The sequence below is a fragment of the Rhyacophila brunnea genome, unplaced genomic scaffold, assembly GCF_057557595.1.
Source record: "Rhyacophila brunnea isolate RB1 unplaced genomic scaffold, BYU_Rbru_1.0 scaffold_16, whole genome shotgun sequence".
Classification (NCBI taxonomy): Eukaryota; Metazoa; Arthropoda; class Insecta; order Trichoptera; family Rhyacophilidae; genus Rhyacophila; species Rhyacophila brunnea.
Window position 1 is genome coordinate 32,518,894 of NW_028232816.1, and position 25,871 is coordinate 32,544,764.

Below are 25,871 nucleotides of genomic sequence, written 5' to 3' on the forward strand. Positions count from 1 at the left end.
ATAAGTTTTCGGAAGGTCCTCAAAATAAGCATTTGTCCGATCGATGACTTCTTCATTTGAAAAAAAACGTTGTCCACTTAGCCATTTTTTTAAGTTTGGGAAAAGGAAAAAGTCACTGGGGGCTAAATCTGGCGAATACGGTGGGTGGTCGACCAATTCGAACTTCAATTCTTCAATTTTAGCCATTGATCGTAAACATGTGTGAACACGGGCATTGTCCTGATGAAAGAGGATTTTTTTCCTGTTTAAATGAGGCCGTTTTTCTTCAATTTTGTTTTTTAGCTGGTCCAATAAAGATGCATAATAATCCCCTGTTATTGTTTTTCCTTTTTCCAAATAGTCAACGAAAATAATTTCACGTGCATCCCAAAATACAGTAGCCATAACCTTACCAGCTGATTTTACGGTTTTCGCCTTCTTTGGACATGGTTTGCCTTCGCAATCCACTGCTTTGACTGTTCTTTCGTCTCGGGAGTATAGTGGTGTATCCATGTTTCATCTACAGTCACAAAGCGACGAAAAAATTTATCCGGATTGCGTTGCATGAGCGACAACAGGGCTTTAGAGGCCACCACCCTACTGCGTTTATTGTCGACTGTGAGCAAACGCGGCACCCATCTTGCAGAAATATTTTTCATGCCCAATTTGTCATGTAAAATAGAAATGACGCTACTTTTTGAGATCCCTGTAACCTCAATTATCTCACTCAACTTTAATCTTTGGTCACTTAACACCATATCGTGGATTTTATTGATCATTTCTGGTGTAGTCACCTCTACAGGATGTCCTGAGCGTGGTTCATCCTTTGTTGATGTACGACCACGTTTAAATTCATTTAACCAGTTATAAATAGTTGCAAGTGAAGGAGCAGATATGCCGTGAACTAAATCCAACTCATTTTTTATTTCCTTTGCTGTTAACCCTTTTATATTAAAATGTTTAATAACAACTCTAAACTCAATTTTCTCCATTATCCATTTTTCCATTTTCCACAAGCAAATTTTTTTTTTAAATGTACGAGAAACACACAACAACCCGACCAATCTGATTGAAACTTCGCAGCATACTGAATCGGTAGTGCCGCTGCATGAAAACAAACCGCTTACAGTACTAGTCGCGCCACCTGTCGGCTTTTCTATGGACTTATTGACCCACCCTCGTAATATAGAAATTTTAGTTAGGATTTTTTCCATTCAGTTTCACAATAAGTACATAACTTAGGTATATAACTTTATTTCGAAAAAATATAAAACAGCTTGACTATTTCATTATGTTTATGAGAAGTAAGCATACCTATCAAACACGATGTAAAGGTGAATTTAATATTTAAGACGGTCAATAACACCAACATAATATTTGTTATCCGATAGAATTTGCTTTATGTGGCTACCCATTGGCCGATATAAATAGTCAGTATTATCAGTTATTTTAATTAAATTTTGTTTCGTCTCTCGTCGTATTCGAAATCGTATTCGTTTCTGTTCTGGCAGAACACACTAACTGGAGAATACTATTTTAATTAATCGTAAAAAGGATGACTTTAAAATAAAGACTGTTTATTTATTAAGAAGGTTTCCAAACGGTAAAGTTTGAAATAAGAAACATTTTGGTATAACTAACTTAGTATGTCATTTTTTCGAATTAGTGTCTTCTGCCAGAACAGTGACAAATAATCTTTTAGTTTAAACTATTATTTTTGAGCACAAAAAGCTACACAAAACCGTACTGAGTCTACTTATTGACTTCCCCATCGAACCAGTAGAAATTAGCTTGAGATTAAATATTATGTCAGTAAGGATATGCTTTAAAGTAACTTACTATTCTTATGAAACATACTTGCTTACATATTACTTTACAGAGTAATATCTCCTCATTATGTACTGATTATAGCTTGTTCAGTAGAAATTTCTTCGACAGTTTTATTTTAATGTATATAATTATTTTCCTTTTGACAGTTTCTCAAACGAGTATTTTCCGACTAACTTTCTTCGAGGCATGCTTGCCTTTTATTCTCTTGATGCTCGTATGTCGCTTCCACTATTAAAGCATTTTTTCCTGCTCTCGCGTGGTATAGTTTCCAATCCCGATGTTCTGGAAAATTTGAACTTTTATGCATGCGTCAACGACCTAGTTTGGGTAAAAGCTGTTTCCTCATGAGCTCACCAGGCACCAATATCGAAGGCTGTGCGGCTGATCAATGCACTCCCTAGAGATGTAGACAATTTTAGCGATACATTATGTATTTTGTTTTTAAAATTCTATAATTTTTATTTTTCTTGAATTATTGTTTTTTTTATTCTTTAGTAAGTTGATTTACCTCCACTTTTTATTCTAAATATCATGTTGTGAACGTCATGAATTAATAATTTGTTATGTGCTCAATTTGTCTTTTTTAAATAAATAAATAAATAAATATAAAATATGATTTAGTTTATCATTGAATTGTTATTGAATTGAAATTTTCTGTTGAATCATATAAACTTGACTTGACTAGCTTAAACGATCAAAAAAACTTGTATCCTATAGAAATACTGAATAATGAAATTTCATTTCATATTGATTTCCATAGTAACGCACGTATATATTAATAATTTAGTTGCTAGGACCACCCGCTTAGCAACCAATAATGGTATCGAAATAACTTTTCATACAAAACAGAATTAACTGGAAATGAATTAAATTCTACTTAAAGATGGCTAAAAGTATTAAAAAATGCATTCGCATCGTATTCTGATATATTCTAAAAGTTTCAAATGTCTAGCTAGTCGGGAAGTTAGTTAAAAATCGAATGCAAGATTTGTACCGGACAAACAACCACCGTACAAATAAGAATACGAGCTAAGAAAAACGTTCTGATAATAAAATAATAAAAATCATCTTATCATCTGTTTCTTTGCACAGATGAATGAAGGTCTTTGCTTTTTGTCTACACCCGTCCTGGTCTTCAGTCTTGCGTTATCAGTATCACATACTTGCTAATCTTAATTACTCCATCCATCCAACTGGTTCTGTCGGTGGATTCTAACGTTTTAAGCTGAGCCAATAACCAGAGTGAACTTATACTACAGTAAAACCTCGATATAACGGATTTCGGATATAACAGACAAAATATCCGGACAAATGTGACAATTGTTAAAACATCCCGTTTAGGTTATACTTGTTTAAATCCAAGCGGCACCGCTTGTAAGTAATGTTATGCGCATGATAATCTAATAACATTTGAACTTACATTATTTTGAAAATACTTCTGAGAAAATATATTATAACCAATAGAAAAAATCTTTTTTTTTTAAAGTAAGACACCCAGCAGGAATCGAACATGCATCTCAATTATGTCTTTCAATAATTTGAATGTTACATTCTTAAATCTTTTAAATTATTCGTTGAATAAAAGAAATAATTAACTAATAACATTGTAATGACTATTCGTCAGATAACGAAATTCAACTAAATTACACGAATTTTCGTAATTTTAGCGAGTTGATTAGGTATAGAAAATAGCTGATTCTAAAAGTGCAAACAAAACTAGATCCTTTTTTCAAACCTGGATTATTGAAAACAAGCGCGTCGACATCGAACATTAACGTCACTCCACAACGAATAAACAGGTTTTCGTTTGTGTTTGTATATAACGAACTTTCGGTTTTAACGGACACCTCTCACCCTCATGAGTTCGTTATGTCGAGGCTCTACTGTACTATCCAGCTGCATACTTCGGCTATATTGTTGCAACTACAAATGATGCTAATGATTTACTCCAGTTTATAATTTCCGGAAACCTAGAGAGACGTATCTATACGGCGTAGGTATAAGTAGATTGTTTGACCACGTTCTCATAAAATATGGTTCAATAGTTCTAGTATTAGTTCTAAGAGTTGGTGATCGGATACGACCGGCCCAATAAATGTAAATGTACCTACTGCAATTTGGTGGTTAGCCTTCGATGGAAGACGACACCATGAAAAGAAGAATTCTAACTTAATAAAATAGTGTTGCTATCTTTTCTGTTATAAATCTTAGCTGTATATGACTATGTAATACTTCCTTATCCACTATTAATAAAAAGCTTTAAACTCCAGTAACAGCATTAGTAAACTCTACTGGTTCTCAAAAATTAGATTAATCGTGAGCTTTCCATTGCTCTCATCAAAAATAGAACAAGAAAAAACATACGCTGTCTAATAGTGCCTCCGTTTGTGAGATTATTGGGGTACAGGACCGGATCGGTCGGGACCGTGTTTATGTAAACTACTTATCTTCGGTTGCATAAAATATTCACTTTCTCGCTAGGGCTTTGCGGAGAATAGGCGCGGGATATTTTGGGTTCGCGCGAGTGATGCGTGCTTTTTTTTCAAAAGCTGCTCGGGGTCTTGAATATTTTATGTCGTCGGTTTTAATATTTACTCAATTTTGGTGACATCAATACGAAAAAAATATGTACTTAGTTATTTCATTTTAACGGAGCTTTTGACGGACGGGTTTTGTCTTAGAATATTAAATTTTATTTTACAGCAAGTGTCTTCTTGTAGAGAAATATAGAACTTAATTAAAAGCTCTGCATTAAATGACGATACTCAAATCGAATGGGTCGAAAACTACGCTTTTCTCTTACATTAAAATGTTAATATCACGCGCCTACATTAACCACTAGAATTAGCCACATAAATTTTTATGTGAGGTGCACAGAACAGATTAACAAATATATAATATGTATAATACAATAGGCTATATCCCAATACACTACATTTTGACGCTGGGTATTGAATGTGTGAGTGTCCTACGAAAATTAACCACACATAGTAGTGCAATCCTGTGTGTTGCAACATTCAAATCACACCAATATTGAATGAGCGCAGTCCATAAAACGAGAGCAGTTGTTGTAGCGTATTCTTGACATGTGTTTTAGTTTGTTCCATATTCTTCCACATATTGTTGCCTGTTTCTCCACACCCGTTGATTTCAGTTATCAATATTTCTTGAGGCGTCTTCAGTTGTTAATGCCTAGGAATGGCCTATGGGCGAGAGGAGTAAAGAGAGGGCAAAATATTAATATATAAAAACAAAAACTTAATACAATACTGCCGAATAATCTATGTGATAATGACATCTTCGCGTTTTTAGTATGAAGTCATATTTTTTAAAACATTATGGATTAGAGTTTGGTTGGACGTAGACTGTGGAGAAACGATATAAATAGTGCACAATTATCATTATCAATCATACTTATTTGTTTTTATTGAACTAAGAATACAATATGCTATCGGTTAGTTTATGAAATTGAACTGTATGAAGGTATAAAAGACAATGCGACAAACAATTATTGTCGTTTTAAGTTCTTAACTCATATCCGTAGTCACACCGCGTCTTTCATATATATACGAGACTAAAGTGTTCGCGCGGTTCCAATGTAGTACCAAGTTATGGTGATAAAGAGTGGGATTCACGACTGCTCTCTGGATCTGTCACCATGATTTTTCATGTATACTGTAGTAGACGAATCACTAAATAAACTGCATATTTCAGTATGCATCAAGCACTAAATAACGAAGGCGAGGAATGGAAACCACGACTACTTCCTTTCCTGATACCACGACTTTTCATGTATTATACTGTCGTCTCAGGTATGCGAATCACAAAAGAAAGTGCGTCTCTCATACTATGTATACGGATACTATCTCAGCACCCAGTATGTTAGGACATTTCCATTATTCATTTTACATATGGGTGTTTGTTACCGTGCCAATAATAGTAAAATCCGCTCACGGCACTCATAACTCGATGTCATGTACATTCAGTCAAATTTAATCACACTTGAGTCCATGGTGATCTCCGGCTTGGGTAAATGCTCTTCAGACATACTGATGCTTCACAACCAAATGTAGAGTCCCGTGATACGCCCGATTAACACTGAGTGTGGTGCGGACGATTAACTTAAATAATTATTACCCTGTTGATACGTTGAGCTTTCACATTTTGCGGATATTACTAATATCCGCAAAATGTGAAAGCTCCCGTTTCGCCCCCGTCGGCGAACAATCATCGCACTAATTCGTATCGAGCGATAATAATATTCTCTGTGTATCAAACGGGGGTACCAAAGCTCAAATGAATTATCGTAACGTTTTTCTGTGATCCATTTAAGCGCCTAGTTTCATTAAAAAGTGTTTGAGTTTATCTTATTTGGTGGCGCGGCACGGTGAATTTCGCAGTCCCCGGGCGTCCCAACCCTTTCGCGGACGCGCCCCCGTCCTCCGGCGTCGATTTTTCACGGCGACGTCGCAGACTCGCTTTGTTTTTAATTTGTCCCGCCGCGGTCTCTCAGTATGCAAATGGCGTGTTTGCCGGTTATTATTATCCGAGAGGAATCGTGGTCCATTTTTCACTTGCCGGCGCGCCCCCGGTCTCACTCTGCCGGCTGCCATCTTAACTCTTCCCGGCTCTTTTCTTCGCCCCGCGTCACATGCCAAGTGACTTCGCCGTCTTGTTGAAGTCGCTGAGTTTTATTTCACTAGTATTAAAATGCGCTGTAGTCTGTTATTGCGCATAAATAAATAACTGTAATAAATCTGTGGCCCAGTGCTAAAATTACCGATGTCAAGATCGATCCTTTTTGCATGGAATACATTTATTTATTGGCTTTATGGTAGTAGATTTAAACTAAGCAGGTACATATTATATTATCTATGATCAATGTCAGTACCAAAAATTTCAAGCAATCTACTTTTATTGGAATGTTTATGATGGACTTTGTCGTTTATTATTTGCATTAACGTCGAGATTTGTGCAGAGGATTTATGTCAACCGCCTACTAAATAAATAAAGCACCAAGTGCCAAACAATCAATATTTCATTTCAAATTCATTTATTTTACAACATTTTTATTAGCTCGTATTCTTGTTTGTCCGGTCGTTGTTTGTCCAGTACAAATCTTGCAATCAATTTTTAACTAACTTCCCGACTAGCTAGACATTTGAAACTTTTAGAATATATCAGAACACGATGCCAATGCATTCTTTTAATACTTTTAACCATCTTTAAGCAGAATTGAATTCATTTTCAGTTAATTCTGTTTTGTATGAAAAGTTATTTCGGAAGAAATCCGTAATCCAATCCACTATTATTGGTTGCTAAGGGGATGGTTCTAGAAACTAAATAATTAATATATACGTGCGTTACTATGGAAATAAAAATTACATTTCAGTATTCTATATTTGTTTGTTGCAAAATGCAAAAAAAGCGAAATGGAAAGTTATATCAGAAAAATCCGTAAAAAGTAAAAGACTCCTATTGGTTGCTAAGGGGGTGGTCCTAGCAACTAAATTACTAATATATACGTGCGTTACTGTGGAAATCAAAATAACATTTCAGTATTCTATATTTGTTTGTTTGTTTTTTATTTACTTCATATCAAGTACAAGTTTGAGCACATTGAGCATAATAATTCAACAGAAAATTTAAAAACGTTGTATATAAAAAGTTCTTTTTATCTTGTAATTATTTACATATTATAACAGTATCTATTAATAATATTTATACAAAATAGAGTCAACAGATACATCATAAAAACTACATGGACGTACACCAAATGACCCAAGTAGACCCAATTTTAAAATAATATTATATAAAATAACATCTACTTAAACTGATCCTCACGTAAGTCGAATACATCAATATGTTTTATCTTTAATACACCATTTCTTTTATTCAACGAATAATTATTTACAAGATTTTGAGAATGTAACATTCCATATATTGAACATGCATAACTTGAAAACACCTCAGATATATAATATACCCACTAGAAATCTAATCCTATCTAATGAAGACAATTTAAACTAGTGCAATTAATACACAAAACCGATAGTCAATAATAGCGCAATCTGATAAGCATTTCATATATTACCTACTAGTTTAAATTGTTGTAATTAGATAGGAGGCTTGTAGCATAATGGTCAATGCACAGTTTGACAATGGTTATACGGGTTCAAATCCCGTCAAGCACCGTATTTTTTCAAATAAGATTTTTTCTAGTGGGTATATATCTGAGGTGTTTTTAAGTTATCTGTGTTATATCTTTGTTTAATAAATAGTTCTTTACTCACTATATTTGTATTTTGCTACACTTGTATTTTGCATGGTTAAGATTAAATTAAAAGTAGAACTCCACATGTCATCACCGTCCAGAACTAAGGTTTACACGTTTTGTGTATTCACAGAAGTATAATAGATGTCGCATGCTATGTGTATTTGTGTAAAAATATGAACTAGACATAGTGAGGTGTTAAGTTGGTTGAAATATTTTTATACCGTACTAAATATCATCATCAGCCTGAATCTATCCACTGCTGGATGAAGGCCTCTCCAAACTGACTGTTAATATCATCATCATTAGCCTGAATATATCCACTGCTGGATGAAGGCCTCTTCAAGTTGCTTCCACTTCTCTCGGTCCTGTGCATTGCGTTGCCACGTACTTCCGCAGAACTTTATCATTTCATCGATCCAGCGGCCTCTAGGTCTACCTTGTGGACGTTTTGTACTTCTTGGATACCACTGGATGACTAGATTTGTCCAACGATTGTTGGACTGTTAATATATCTTTTATTATAATAACATGGAATTGTTAATAATATTATTCTTTCAATAAATTAAATGCCTCACTCGATGAAAATTTTATATTTTTTAAATTATTACCTTTAATTTGTTTTAAATGTTTCCTCAATATCAGCTTGCACCCAGACCCTTAACGTTAGAGTAGGTAGGTAAATGTTTCTCTCAGTTTTCTTACAATCGATCATTAAGTTTTGAAAGGTTTCACAATTTTATTTTCCTTACTTAAAGCCTTTGGCTGGCATAACATTATACCCTACCTGAATAGTTAACCGGTAGAGTTTTCAAGCAGACCGCATACCTACAGCTTCTTAGATTATACCTGTCGCTCCTCAGGCGGTTACCGTAAATGTTGGTTTATTTATGCTCCGTATAAGAATGAAAATAATTAAAATATTTTTGTATTCCAATGATTAATGCATGTAAACTAACCAATAGGCTGTGATCTACCATCCAGTATCAGTCTTCGTACGCTTTTAATATCAATCGCTTCTGTCAGACGCATTTGATCCACTTCACCTGCATGAAGGCTACCTAAAATCACCAGCATCTTCATATTCTGCGCTCCACGACGAACAATTAGTAAAATAAAAAATGCAGCTGCGTCTTAGACATTTAGAGTCTCTGGATGGCTGAATACTTAATTACGTATTCCGTTTAAAGAATTCGGAGCATCCGCCCTCATTCTTTGTTCGTTCTCGATTTTAGGATCCTTATCTCAACTAGACACAAAATATGGACTTATATGTTGACAAGTTTAATGTGTTGTAATTGAGATTCAACACTTTTATTAAATGCCATGGCACACACATTGAAGTTAAGGCGCCACCAAACCACAACCGTCCCGCACCACACCCAGTCTTAATCGGGCGTATCACGGGACCCTACGTGGTGTGAATCATCATTTTTATGACTGGAAGTGTCTCAGGAGAGCAGTTACACAAGACTAAGGTCGCCATGCACTCAAATTTTCTTTGACTGAATTTTAATGAATTTAAGTTACTCGTAAGAGTACCCATGGGAGAGAGGATCACGTAGAAAAAAAAAGCTAATACAAAACTGCCGAACAATCTAAGCGAAGAGAATAAAATTGGTAATATGTCGCCGCAAATTTTCTAAATGCAACAATCGGCCTTTGTGGCGCCCAGGTCGGGCGTTCCGATGGACCCAACAGCTGGTTGAACGGGTAACAAGACTAAACTCATAGGGCCTGCCAGCAAAGCACCATAAAGTTCATTTTATCCAAACAATCAAGTGATATATAGAAAATTATAGAAAATCGAATTATTTTTCTTCTCCATTTTGGAATTCAGGGGCTCATGTGTAAATTTTGAAACTGCACCAAAAATTGTCCTTAGGATATGCCTTTATCAAAAATTGCACAATTAGTTCAATTTTTCGAGGTCAGTTAAGTTTTGCGAAAAACACAGTTTGTAACGGTGATTTGCAATGGTAGGTATGTATTTTAAGTGACAATACCCTATGCTTGTAGTTATGTGAACAATCATTGAATTTTAAAATACGTATATTTTTTAAACAAAATTGAATTTTTAACATGTCATTTCCGACTTATTGAAGAGAGTAGGGTGACACATAATCTAGAGTCATATAATCACCGTCGGTCACGGTCGATCCACTGATGGATGAAGGCCTCTCCTAACTCCATCTACTCTTCGCGATCCTTAGTTCTGGCCACGTACTTTTCACCGAATTTTATGAGCTCTCTTGCACTTTTCTGGGTTTTCCGCGTTATGCCCATGCCGCAGTGCGGTACTCGTATTTTTTATATTTATCTTACACTATCCTGCTAAGTAAGTTTTTTTACTATTTTTAGTGAATATACAACTCAAGTTTTAAACTACCCTTTCTCTTATATTATTGAAAAATATTGGATTGTTTTGACATAATATTCGGTAGTTTAAAACTTGGATTTTCCTGCAACGATTTCGCTACAAAATCACTGTCTTTTCACTTAGCAGGGCAGTACCTACAGTAATAGTTATATAAATTGACAATATTAAATCAATAATGAAAATAAATATACTGCTGCTCCTCATTTATATTTTTTTCATAATATTAGCTGTTAGTACGCCACTTATTATTAAGAAGTATTTGTGGCACGTTAAAAAGATTAGCGAGCGCTAAACAATATCTTCACATGGTTTTGAAATCGTTTCTATGTCACTAAAAAAATGACCATATACATTCATAGATAGACAGACATTATTAATGGCTAATAGTAATTAATAACAACCGTGTCACAGTTCGCGGTCTCTTTGACGCGTCCACCACCCCACCCCATCCGTTCCATGGTGTTTCGCCACCATCTTTGCGGCGGTGTTTCCGTTTTCAGGCCGCGTGTTTATAATTCAGAACGGGCTCTCGACGCCTTTCCGCCCGACGCGCGGCGCCGCGTCACCCCTTACGCGGACGGCGTTTCCATAAGCGAACTCATTGAGTGGCACGGCGGGCTTTTGAACGACAAGTAGTGCACTCATCTGTCGATGGAAAACTTTGCAGCTTTTTCGCTCCGTAGTAAAAAAGAGAATGCTAGGTACATAATTGTTGTAGCGGAATGATTTTTCATTATTTTCCTGTTTGTTTCAGTACAGAAAGCTAAATTGCAGTTATTTATTATATAAAATATTATGTTGTTTTTAGATTTAATCCGTGTAACATTTTCCAATAATATTTAAGATCACGCCTCATGTTACCCTTAATTTTTCTATTCCGATATAATTGTCTCTATTAAGGGACATTTTGTTTTTTCACTGCTACGATAGACCACAAGACCCACTTACTGCAGCGTTGTAGTAATAAAGTAGTATAGTTATTAGCAAACAACCACAGAAACACTCAAGCTTGAAAGCATCTCACATGTGTATTGTGACCATGGCCCCCACAAGGGAGCGGGCTAACAGGGCTCTGGGGGGACCGGCGTGGCGGGTCAACCAGATAAATGAGATACACGCATCTTAAATTTGCTAAAATAGTGAAAAAAGTCGCCTGCGGCGCAATTCTCTTCGGCGTTATTACCATTTTTAAATATATGGTTGTGCAATGCAATTTTTGGTTGTCTTGTGTTGATACTCGACAACCCCATAATTAGTATTGTTAAGTAAGGTTTATGAACCAACTATTAACTTAAATCGTCTTAAATTCTACAATAATAAGTATCTAGTAAGTTCCGATTGAAGTCGCATAAAATGAACGTCTGACTATTTTTGTATCTAAGAACCATTTCATACTGTATAATATTTTATATTTTTGTATACTTTCTCTTAGTAGTTAGATTGAAAAATATTGTATGCAAGTCCTGTCCGGCGTCTCGGAACTGGTGGATGGAAGGGGGCGGAGGTGCCCGATAAAGCCACCCCTTTAGAGACGACAAAAAAAATGATTTTATAATAAGTTGACACGGTCGAAGATTATGAGATTTTTGTTCCGCCGCGTCAACGAGCAATATCGAATTTGTCGTACGTTTTTACGAAGCGTACGTTTCAATTTATTAGCATTCCATGCAATTTTCATGCAGCTGTTGGAATAGTTTTTTCATATTGCAGTATACGTTGTATTTTTTTTTACTACCAATATCAGGCAAGGCGAGACGATATCACCTGAAGTATTCAACGCCACTCTGGAAAATCTATCTATTCAGGTGACTTGACAGGGAGAACCAAGGAATCGCCATTAATACCTCAGTCGCCTGAGCACTTACAATATATGTATATAAACATGTAAATACCCTTTTAATTTTAGTTTATATTTAGTTTTCACCCTTATTAATTTTAGATTATGATACTGGGGTGGAACATGGCATTCTGTGTACGCCGTTGACAAGGGGCTACGTATAATAACGTCACGGCATCTTATTCTCTAAAAATATATCCAAGGAGCTGGATATATTTTTCAACACAAAACTGCGCGAATTCTATCTCCAAAAAAAATAAGGGCAATATGGGAAGAAGTCATGTAGAATATGAAAATATATTACCACGTTTTTCTTAGCTCGTATTCTTGTTTGTCCGGTGGTTGTTTATCCAGTACAAATCTTGCAATCGATTTTTAATTAACTTCCCTACTAGCTAGACATTTGAAACTTTTAGAATATATCAGAACACGATGCCGATGCATTCTTGTAATACTTTTAGCCATCTTTAAGTAGAATTGATTTCATTTTCAGCTAATTCTGTTTTGTATGAAAAGTTATTTCGGAAGAAATCCGTAATCCAATCCAATATTATTGGTTGCTAAGGGGATGGTTCTAGAAACTAAATAATTAATATATACGTGCGTTACTATGGAAATAAAAATTACATTTCAGTATTCTATATTTGTTTGTTGCAAAATAGCAAAAAAAGCGATTTGTTGACAATTGCCTTATTTGTCCTAAATTATTAATACATAGAATTGTCAAGTTTATATGATTCAACAGAAAATTTAAAAACGCGGTATATAAAAAGTTCTTTTTATCTTGTATTTATTTTTATTAAACTTAAAAAACATTTCTTTATTTATTTAAAAATCAAATGAAACACTGCAATAATAATCATAAAGAATCAAGCAATATAAGACAAATCTCAATTTTAATCTCATCTAACCAATTGCACCGATCTGTGCGACGAATTTTCCTTTTTTATTCTCTCTTGCAATGCATCCCGTTGCATTTTAATCACGACCGAGCTGCCTCTAACCAAAATGTGGCCCCGTATAATCTTATTAGAATGTTGACTGCGTCTATATATGACACTTGTATGCCATGATTCAATCCGGCGGGATAAGCCAAAGCAAACGTATCTCGAAACTGAATCTGACTATTACAGGGTGACCCATCCCATCATAATATAAATATATTATATTTTAACCAATGATACTAAATTTATGGATATTATTTGTATTTCTCGTTCAAAGTAAATGTACAAGACGTGTATTCTACTTCTATATCCTATTTATTTATTTATTTATTCATTATAATATTAACAGTATTATGTCATTGCAGAGTATGTATACATTAATTATTATAAGTAACTAGTAAAGAACGTTTATTATACAAAAAAAATAATAAATTATATTCTTATAATAAGTAATATGAAACAGTACACCAATTCAGTCTGACTTAAGAACTCTAGCCCTTGCTCTGCTCTTTCAAGTTTTTGTATATAACCCCCCCTGCTAAGCGAATGTCGTATTTGAAAGTTATCATCCCATTTTTAATTTTCTTTAAGCTACATACACGTACAGTGTACGTAAAAAATATACCTTTGTAAGTATTCAATACAATAGAGTGTCAGTCAAGTATGTCAGCATTTGAAAGAATTATTGTAATTCCAATACTATTTCACATTCCAGAAAACTTAGTTGTTAAAAAATCTCATTAAAGATTTCCTTCAACACAATCAATGGATTTATATGTGGAATAGTTGTCGCACCACCGAAATGCTATCTCGCATCCCCTGAGAGAGAACCCCTGATCTGATAGAATATTAAATAATCAGCATTTTGATTTCTTAATCTGCAAACCAACTAACTGCACTTTTGAACAAAAATGAGATTTTGTTATAAAGCATGTTTTCTATGCTTACACAAAATTTCAAACTCCTAAACCTATATATTATTATATAAATGCGTTATCGTTGTTCACACAAAACAGCCAACTGCTGGTGCCAAATTTCTGATATCGTAAATGGAATAACACCACTCTTTATATAAATTGTATTTATAAACAAAAGGGATGCAAAAATAGTGTATTAATTCATAGTGCAGCTTATTTGAAAAAAAAATCCATTTGTATTTTTTGGAATTGTTAAATTCCGCTCGATAGATAAATCATTAAGTTCTTTCTCCTTCCTGAACAATTTTCTCAAATAGAGTTAGTCGGTTTGCAGATTAAGCTTTTTAGAATTTAGATCATGTTCCTCGTGGATGTGTTCCATTCACCTATATCACTCTACCTGTCACCACATTTATCATTTCATATATTAAATGTATTATAATATTGATTTCTGTGTGTCTTCAATAATAATACATGTTATATTTGTAACACCATGTGTACAACGAAATCTCCCAAAGCGCATCATTTCCCCGTAGTGAGCAAGCATGAACGTACATGTTGGAATCCACAAAAACCGCCGTGGCATCGGAAGGCCAGTAACTGGCAAACATAGGTAACTTTGTGCTCATATACCTTACCTGACTCTAGTCATCTTTCCACAACTTGATTAGATTTCACTATACCAGAGCGCTTATGTTAAGCCAATCTGAACATCTTCTCTTATCCACAATTTTTACCCGATATTACCCGATACCCGACTATCGGATTATCGTTTTTTTACATCAAAAATAAAATTAATCGAAATACCAAGTATATTTTGTATCACAGCCAGCACGTTTTTATTCGCCAGAAACGAATTGAAAATGTCGATAAATGATGGCAGAAGGTTATGAATAATGACGGCGAATGTGTCAGATACATATTTGTTAATTAATACAATTGAAATTGTAAATTATCAAAAAAAAATCTCAAATTGTAAGCTTCGTATTTTTCCGCTTGGTTCTCTGTGGCATATAGGATCCCCCTTAAATTACACACTCAAGATTTTTCTTGAGCTGATTGGAGCGCCGTTTAGTTATTTCTATACAGTTTAACTTATATTACTAAATTATATAATTATTTCTCGTTGTTTTTATTTTTATAGTAACAACTGTCTTTACAACGTTTACATAACAACGTTTAATCGTTTGTTTACGTAAGGAATTGGAAATAGCCGACATTATTAAATTCGTTGCCTAGGCAACGGAACAATTCTACTATCAAACTTGCGTTTGTATACAGCTGACTGATTCGCAGCTAACTTCATACTGTTGCGCACTTTCGTAACTCTCAATTTCACTATCTACCAAACGCCCCAAAAGAAGTATTACTTCAAAAATCACGAGGCTTTTTCATGTGAAAGGTAACCCCTGAAAATTAGCTAACAAATACTGTATTAGAAGTAGGTAATCTGCAATCCGAAGTCACTTGTGGCTAACTTAATCAGGAGACCAGACGCCGTTTTTCTTAAATTTCACACATTTAGGCTCCATATCTATAGAAGGTTTTTTTTTAATCATCATTGCATCAAACTTATTTTTTTTCATCATTATCAAAAAAGCTACAAGTTGTACTTTTTCCTGACGCTTTTGCGAATTCTCCCGGATCTTCTTATATATTTCTTAGAACCCTCGTTGGAAATCACTGGCATAATATAATACCTTACCACGACTATACATTTTATTCACTGTAAAAATTGCTTGTACGATTTCAACTTTGTAATTATTTTTTCCACTGAGAACATAACCCGAAAGCCCTCTCATATTTATTCATCTCTGCAATAAATATTTTTTACAGAACCCTAATAACACAGGTCGACTTTTCCTGGTAAATACTTTTACGCAATAACCCTTCAACATTCACAGGTCAAGTAAAAAATTTATGAAGGGTTACGACACTCCTGAAAAAACGGATCGATCACCTGTTATACGACCAAAAATGGTCACGAATCATTTCCTCTCTTTAACTTCCCTATTATTATCAATCATGGATTTTTTCTCTGAACTTTCGAAACTTTTAGCCCAGTCGCACATTAAAAATTTTCTCGACTGGGATAATAGTCATAAATCAAAACTGAGCGCAACTTTCTTATGTACGTATAGTAAGGCCGTGAGAGGACAGTGACTTCACTCGGCGGCAAGCCAAAATGAATGACGAAGTGCGACATTTCGGGATTATACCCTGCGCTGTATGTCGGGTGAAAATAGTTGCATGTGCCTCCAGATGTTTTTTTCAAACTAAAATGTTTTATTCCAGCAGTGTGCGAAGGTCCATGAGATAACGTGTGTTTTGTGAATAACAATGACGTCACACAGACGTATTCGAGACGTTGCAGACGATACGAGTTTATTTATGAAAGCCGGCTTATGAATATGACTTAAAATCATATTTGAATGTTGAAATCGTTTAAATAGCGTACTGGCAAGACTGTATCGGGTACAGTAAGCTGCCGGATGACGTGAGTTGTTAAATACCTCTTGGTGTACAGTTTGCCATCTCTGCACTGTTAGCAAATAAGTTGCACTTCTGCCGTGCATATTTTGTGACGTTATAGTCCTGTCCACCCTTAACAGACTCTTCAATTTGCATTCTCAATACTATCTCGTAAGCTCTTCACGCTAAGAAATGAAAAGAAGTTGTAGATATGTTTTACCGCTAGATGACGATATCGTTTTTTATACAAAGCTCTTTGGTTATAGTAAAATAATCTTATAAAAATGATATTGCCGCTCAATCACTTCCTAATTGAAATACTGGCAAATAAATAAACCTACATTTATTTCGATACTAGTTTCTTATTATAGTTAACGCACGCTAATTAATTATTTATTAGTCATGATAGACGTGAAATAATCATTTACTACTGGCACTGAGAGCGTGTGAAATTATACTCGTATTAATAGCTAAATAGGCTCCGTGACGAATTGTCTATGAATACTGCCCCATCCCTATTTATCTCGTGTACTGTCGATCATTCGCGCGGGACTTTTCCCTTTTCGCACCACCCTCGTTCCAGAAATGAAAAAGAGCGCGAAAATAATAATAATAATAAGGGCGATCGTTGCGCCCTCTTTTCCAACGAGGCGAAGCGAAAGCTCTCTGTATCTGACTGCTTTTTGGTGGAGAGTAATATTAATAATTTGACAACGGATCAGTAGTGATTTTTGTGGCATTATTTATGTGATCTGTTTTTATGCGACCACATGACCACGACCAGACCGAGAGGACATTGCTAGCAATGCGTCAACGCGCACTTGCTTGTGACCAGAAATGCGACCTTCCTTTGCTCAACGCATTTATATACTTATTATGCAAGACATAAAACCAAAATAATATCAGAAAGCAATATGTCATGTTATGCCCTTTCGACAATAGAATAGATTTTTTTTAAACTCACAATTTCACAAATACATTCCGATTTTTTGAAATAAATTTTATTTTTAATTAAATATTTTTTTATTCAACGATTCATAAGATTTAAGAATGGAAGCGCTCCAGTGAGTATTAAAAGGCCAATAGTTAAAATAGTCGTAATTAAGTATGACTCCTTTAGCATTGTGGACTATGTGCGTGGGCGTGATACCCGAGAGATGCAGGTTCGATCCTGCAGGGTTTCTTACTTTTTTCAAAATGGTTTTTTCTTTTGGTTATAATGTATTTTCTCAGAAGTGTTTTCAAAGTTAAATATATTCTGATTAGAATTCGGTACAGTGAGTGAGAAACGTCAATAGAATTGGCATTATACATGTATTTTTAAAATCCTCATTTTCTAAATATATAAAAAAAAACTAAATCTACTTTGGACTTTTGGTATTAGAATCTTTTGGGCCATACTGTCTGCCCTTCAAAGTGGTACTCGTAAGACTTGTTATGCGTTTGCGAATATTAAAAACAATATTAATTTATAATAATGTTTATATATTTTAATCCACTAGTCTATAACATATAATCGCACAATAACAATTTAAAAAAAAAAAACACTGATTTGGTTAGTTTTGCAATTGTTTTGTTATATAATAATATGATGAGGAAGCGATCGGGGACTCGGTAATGTTAATTATTTCCCGTCTGGAGTCGATGGTCTGAAACGAATTTCACGTTTGAGATTGGTATAATGGACTTGTAATGGATAGGAAATATCTTCGCCAAGCTCACTCCTCGTCGTTCGTCGAATATTTGTCAGCAAAGAAGCCTCCGAAAGTCGTCGTCGCTGTACACATTTTTTTTTTGCGCCCCGACACAAGTTTTAATTAAGAAACTTCGCCGGCCCGCGCGCAAAACTTTTCTGTGAAATTATCTTATATTTAAGTTGACGTGTAGCAACTTTGACATTTCTCAAGTCGCGGTCCTGAGTCTTCTCTGTTGCGAGTTGCGGGCTTCTACTTGTAACGCGGCCGCCTCGTAAATATGAGGCCCCTGTTCGGTTTTTATGCCACCGGTACCCGACTATCTCACCAACTTATTTTTATACGCTTACCACTAAGAATCTGCCCCTATGAGGAATTAAAGTTAGAAATACGCTTTTTTGTAGATACTATCAAAAATATTAAACTACATAATATGCTAATGTCGATTTCAGCAGCTTAATCCGTGTCAGCATATTGATCGGCAATAATAAATAACTAACCGCAATTTTAAATTCTTTGATATACATTTTCCGTAGTGTGCAATTATGGCAAACTCATTAAATAGCTTACTGCAATTATAATTTCCGCAAAATCTGTTTTTACACATATTCAGCCAAATCCAATGACGTAAACTCCATTTAGAGTAGCTCACTCAATTACAATAATTATTTCCTTGTGGTGATAATTCATTGGATATGTCACTCGAATATAAGTTGCCTGTCTGTTAGTATCTCAGTCTCTGTATCGCCCCGGACAGCATCTCATTCTGCCGAGACTCGGACTTCGGAACAGTATCATATGTATTGTAACTTAACATATTACGCTGCAAATAAAACTCGCTCCTCCACCCATCGGAGCAACCACCAAATCTCGACGTCTTCATCCACAATGCCATACCTGAAACCCACAGTTGGTTTATCACCCGCCACACGTTGAAAAATAACATGTGAACGTGAACAGACCCGGTTTTGAACTCGGGAGCCACGGAATCATAAGCCTGACGCGTAGCTGCTAACTTACGTAAAAAGATACCCCAATTTTCAAGGAAATATCATGAAATTTATAAGAAACGGATTTTTTTAATGTCCAGAGTGGGGTTTGTAATTATAGTTCTTTTTCACACCGGGTCTTAATGAAAAATATTATTTATTAGATAAAAAAACCACATTTTACACACCAATATACTTTTAACTGTGTATTCAGCCATTCTACCCGTATCCTTAAACCAAACCTATTTCGTGATTGAGAGCCCTTTTCAAAAATAGATATTCTTTATTTAAAGCATCAGTAAATTTATATTTACCTTTTGCCCCTTTAGGGTCTAATTATTAAATAAGTACTAGATTTCTCAAAGTAAATATTAAGTATGTCAAAGATTTTAAAAAATCGACAACCTCGTTTTTGCACTGTCTGCCGATGACTTACATTGCATACAGTTCACGTGATATGATGTAATATATGCAAACCAACTCATCGTCACACCGGGATAATCCAGGTCAAATCGGGATGTTAGGTAAGCCTAACTAACTAGGTACGCCTAACGATCGCCGTAACCGCTCCTGTCCATTATTTACATTTATGTAGATTTTTTAAGTATATAAAATAATATGTTTTTTTATGGTAGGTAGTACTGTGGGCTTTGTTATATGATAAAGCTACTTATGTCGTACGTATAAGCACTGTGCAGAACTAGAATAATTTAATCATAACAATAATTGTACCTAGAAACATTCGTGAAACGTAATATAATAGTATCCGATAGTGATTCCTTTTCTATTTGATGTTGCATTGTTGCAACGTGACTGGCTAAATAGCTACATTGTCACAGTTTCAGAGTAAACTTTTAACTGTTACCGATTTTTCCCCTCCCCCTTTTCGTGAAAGAAACTCTTTTTTGCAGTCCCCCAACTCACTTTTACTTACACTTTTTGAAAGAATCCGACCCGAACAACGTTTATTCTTTTCAAACCGACCTCTGAAAGTTAGTTGTTACGCGATTTGATTGAACCACGTGACTCGTCGAATATTCACCGAAATAACTGAAAAATTATCGTGTTGAAAACACTTTTGAGTATTCTTAAGTAATTTTAACTTTCTTCATCTCGGTTAAAGAAGCCTTAACTATTCAATTCATCCCAAATCATCATCATGTATGGCACTACAACCCTTCGTGGGTCTTGGCCTCCTTCAAAAACTTCCTCCATCCTGGACGATCCAGCGCTGACACTCTTTTGTTGTCATCTCAATTTCGGCCATCCAGATCTTCTCTTGCCATCGTGGGTTGCATGCATAACCCACGTCGCCGGTATATATTATATTCTACTCAAATATGTTGAAAAAACCTACTTCTATAATAGCAGACATGTCCAACGTGTCGATCGCTGTATGGATTTCGGTCAATTTCACCATATGCCCATCATTTTCATAATAACATTAAGAAAACCCGTGTAACCTTGTATCGTATTACATCACCCAAGGCCAGCCGCCGGCGCGAAAGAATGAGAAAATGCGAATCCTTGTACTCGTACTACTGATACGTTGTTTTTTCTTACAGTCATACAGTAGGCTCTTTGTACAGTAGGATAATAGTCTGACGGTGAGTACCCAATAAGTAAACCGTCACTTATCAATTTTCACGACGGATGTGAAATTATTGAGAATTTCTTTGTGATGGTGATAAAAGGTGTTGTTTAATAATTAAGTCGCTTAGAATCATAACTCACATATTGCAATTTTGTCGTTTTTTAGTTAAATATGCCAAGTGATTCCAAATGAATTAATCTATATACCGAAAAATAGTTGAGTATTAAAAGTCAATTTAAACCATGTGAAAATCGTTGACAAAGTTCATTGTTGGTGTAATATGCCGTATATTTCAAAGAATAGAGTTTTGTCACCAACGCCTTCCTAACCAATCGGGGAGCTCTATTTCTCATAGTATGCTGTATGTCTGCAACGTTAGGAGTATTAGGTATATATATTTAAAAAAAAAAAAGTTATTCGACTCTCTCACTCATTAATATTCTAGGGAGTTCAATACTGTTCTTCTTATTACAAAAAAATAGTGCTCTGTTGGTTTTTAGCGATTATCTCAAAACTTGATTTTTGGAATATGTGAGTTATGATTCTAAGCGACTCAATTGTCCTCGGCCAAATTTAATATAATACGTTTGTTTACGCTGAAGAATAGTAATGGAAGTAGGTACCTATGTGATAAATCATTTTCGTTTCGATTCTGTTGATCACAGACTACTTGAAGTTTGACATGTCTGGTCTTTAGAGATGGAGCCTAAAAGACCCAATTAATTTATTACACAGATATTGCCAAATAATCCTTGAATTCTTATGTTAATAGAATTGTATTTTGTTTAAAATAATTCAACGTTAATTTGACATTTAAAATTTTGTGAAAGCAAATATTATCAAATTAAGATATGAATACATTTTTTTATACAGGCAATGAATATTATTTTTAAGGTAAAACTCTGAGAAATGCATACGTAGGTTATGTAAACAATGTAATAGACTTTTAACCAGAACGCGAGCCGTCATTTTGTTTTCGGGGTTGCCAATACACGAAGAAAGATATTGAACGTGTTACCAATGTAACCATACGTACAATATTTCGTTCGAAATTCGAACTACCTTAAATATTTCTAATACTGAAAGCGTACAACTATTTCTATCTAGACTCCAAATTCTTTAGTACTACATATTTGAATTATACAAATACAATAAAAATAATATGATCCTTAATTATATCATCGCTCATAGAATCACTGTTATCTAATATTATTTGTATATGTATGACAATCAAACCACACTAAAAACGTTGAAAATCAGTGTCAAGTGATATAATACAAAATAGCATAGAACTCAATGTGGTTATAGATAAAAAATATAGTATATATTGTTTCCATACAAATGCGGCAGTAGATTCGTTCGCACTACCGATTTTCTCCGCTCTCTTTTTGTAGTTGGGATTGTTTCGCTTGAATTCTAGCTTAGGAGTTTTTTTGCAGCTTTTTTCTTCAGTTTCGAATTTGTATGTTGTGCAAAAGTTTCCCGTGAATAATAATGCGCAGGACTTGAGCTTTGAAAGTTTTCACTTTAATGAAAAGAATACATGCGCTGGTAGTTGCAAACATAATGAGGTTTATTTCTTAAGCAACTCCGGAGCTTTTGACCGATAGCATAAACTAAGTTCACGTAATATTTAATTCCATCATGAGTTTTAACGATGTCAAAAAGAATGGACGCGCGGCTTAAGCGTCGTCGGCCTATAGCGTCGTGGGTCCCAGGGTCGAATCCTGGGTCTGGCAAGTACACATATTTTTTATCAATTTGTGTATTGGTCAAAGTATAGACCTAATAGGTTAAGCATGTGGCTGAAATCCATTTATCGTAAAAACAAAATCTGTTCATACAAACCTCCACTCTGTGGAGGCTCATATGTTCATATTAGTATCGGGCATAATCGAAAAAAAGAATGCAATGAAGTATAATTAAAATAAAATCTGTAACATATGAAACCCTTATATTTTTAAAGGGTTTTGGTTATCGGCTATCAAGCTTCATTACCGAGGGTTTTCTGGTCCCGATTTCAGTTCCAAAATATTCATAGTTCGGTTCCGGTTCTATTTCCAGCTCTGATTGCTTATGTCAGCTCATCGACAGCATTCTTAACCTTCGCTGACTATTGGCAAGGCGGTTATTAATTCAAATTATTTACCTTTCTTTATTTACATTTAGTCAACTTTACAAATTACGTATTCAATACGTTTACAACACGGTGTCATGAAACAACAAAAAAATAGTTGCTTAATGTGTGTTTTCACTGAAAACCTAGGTACATTTCTTGTATATTATTGTAATGCCCGCTCCAAAAGCTGTAGACCGTCAGTACTGACCCTTACGGTGTTTTTACCTAATGTTTTGTGTGTGTATGCATACAGAGCCATGGCCCCATAGATTGAACGAATAGCAAACAGCCATTCCCCGTTAAAAACATGTCTTATGTTACCTATATACTAGTTAGCATTTGTATAAATGAATCCCGCAAGTTATTAACAAACACAAGGCCTTCTATAGTTAAGTTTTGACACGAAATTGTATTATGGTAATATTTCGAATGTAATATGGTAAAACAGTTATATGCAATAAAAAATCTATATTTAATACAAACAGGTTGTCGGATTACAACCTAAGTTAAAAAGAAAAAACTAGTTCTAGCATCTTACCTTGTATCCTGTGCCACGGCCTGACTACAAACAGAAAACGCCTTACAGAAATCAAATCCGCTAATCTAGACTAATTAATCAATCTAATTAATCTAGACGGAACTCTTGCTATCTGTAGCTTACAATAAAAATAGATGACCACCTAACGACTATATTATGATGTTCATTAATGACACACAGTTTGTAAACGTTGTTCGCTTTCATAAGTTGCAAATCTTGCGTTGATGACCAAACTTTTAGATTTCTATGTTTTTTTTTTCTAATATATCTCCTTTTCTTGTCCGCAGCACTCGATGGTCTACTTCTTCCATCACTATGAGCTTCCGATCATACTACAGCAAGCCCAGCTTCAGCAGATACTTCTGCGGTCACCCCACGCCGCTGCGGCTCCTCAACCGGCCCCGCCTCCACCAGCTGCCGACGCTCAAGGTACTGCGACTCAGACAGCTCCAGCGAATACAGCTCAGTCCACCACTCAGACAATTCCATCATCAACAGCTCAGTCTACCACGCAAACCTCGCAATCTACAGTCACCCAGGCGACTCAATCGTCACAGTCTATCACGTCTGATTCCGACTGTCAAACTCCTCTTCTGGAAACATCTCAAACTCACACGCAAACCTCTCACTCTCCTGAAAAGAACAACACTGAAGATGTCTTAACCCCGTCGACTTCTTCGTATAGAGTATCTCCAGTGGAATCTGTCGAAAAAATCACTGCTGTAAATGCAGAAACTTCTGTCAAAGATGTGGGAGTTTCACAAAGCGTTTGGCCTAAAAGCAGTGGAGATTCCGTGGAGAAGAATTTCGAGGTGCTAGCTGGGACAACTCGGCCTCCGAAATCTGAAGCAGTCAGTTTGAATGATTCTGAAATATTATCAGAATCGTCATCTCGGGGAGATTCTAAAGCAGCCACAGATATTTCTGGTGGCATTGAAAAAGCTCCTGGTGTAGTACGTGACGATAGTATCGAGGAACTTGATTAGACATATGATATTATATATGTAAGAAGCTGTATTTGTAAAATAAAATTACCTCATTGTACTTTTTTGTATTTTGGCGAATTTTTCTACAAACGATTTCGTCGTGCTACGTGCTGTAGTTTAGCTAGTTAATCATTCATGTATATTAAATATTATATACCTAATAATGTATATAAAATATATATTTCTTCTGCTCAACACTTTAAATTTTTATTTTTGAAAAATCTCTTTTCAATTCAAGACTATTTCAAATTTATTTGACTTTATTGAAAACAAATCATTTTGTAATGAAAACGTCAGACAGTCCATGTGTATGCATTTTTTGTTAAGTACAGGAATTTACACAAATTTATTTAACGAAACTAACACAAAAATATTATGCTTCTCTTCTTAATTTTGTTCGCCTGCGGCACTAGAGGATTTTAATTTGCAACTCACAAAATATTTAAACGGGATTTATTTGCTCATTCTCACTGGTTATTAGGGTTATTCATTTTATATAGGAAATGTTTCGATTTTTTTCGATTTCGATTAGTTTTCAAATCTTCTGTACCTAATATAAAATTTAGAAAAGAATTTATTGTGATTAAAATTGCAGACAATATTTAAAAAAAACACCTTTGAACACTATAAAGTGTATGTATGGACTTATTTGATCGTTCAATAACGTAATTTAAAAACTGTGTAATCACCCCAGGAAAAACCGAGTTATTATCACATGATATTTTAATTGTATCTTGTGACCAATCCTGTAAAAAAATACACGAACAAAATTCGGTTGAATCAAAACTGACCAAATATCATTCAATATATCGTTGTTGAGATATTAAAACCGCCAAAGTGACGGTTTATCACTGTTTTGTTAAGTATATTTTCTCTTCGTTTATATTAGACTGCATAGTTTAATTAGGTAATTATAGAAACCTTCTCTCAGCACAGCATTCGATGATAACAAGCTTCCCGCTACCTATTATTTACATAAATCTGATTTAAATTGAAAATTATATATTTATGTTAATTTTTGTGCTTCTAAGTAAAGGTAAATTACTGTGTTGGATCATCAGCGAAGCATATTGTCTTACAGTAAGTGGATGTTGTATTAACAGAATTTTATCAATATATTGAGTCCTGCATTGGATTAAATGTACATTGAAAAATCTACATGCTTTCATTCAGCTTAGTTCCTATAGCGGATGTCGTTTTGCTTGTAATACAGTTTTTTTGTGTCTTATGTAAGATTTCAATTTTATTGGAGGTTTTAACAATTCAACAACGATGTCTTAGATGTTTCTAGGCTCTGTCAACGATTTTAACATACATA

At 34.9% G+C, this 25,871-nt stretch overlaps 1 protein-coding gene across 2 annotated transcripts in view; it reads left to right on the forward strand.

The window, feature by feature from the left end:
- LOC147074653 (membralin) overlaps positions 1 to 24,682 on the forward strand; it is a 462,448-nt gene extending 437,766 nt beyond the window's left edge. For both annotated transcript variants that reach the window (XM_085943738.1, XM_085943739.1), the window contains exon 11: positions 23,855 to 24,682. In XM_085943738.1, the coding sequence (XP_085799864.1) occupies positions 23,855 to 24,553 (699 nt within the window). In that variant the 3' untranslated portion in view covers positions 24,554 to 24,682. The remainder of the gene's footprint in view (positions 1 to 23,854) is intronic.
- Positions 24,683 to 25,871: the final 1,189 nt, after the last annotated feature.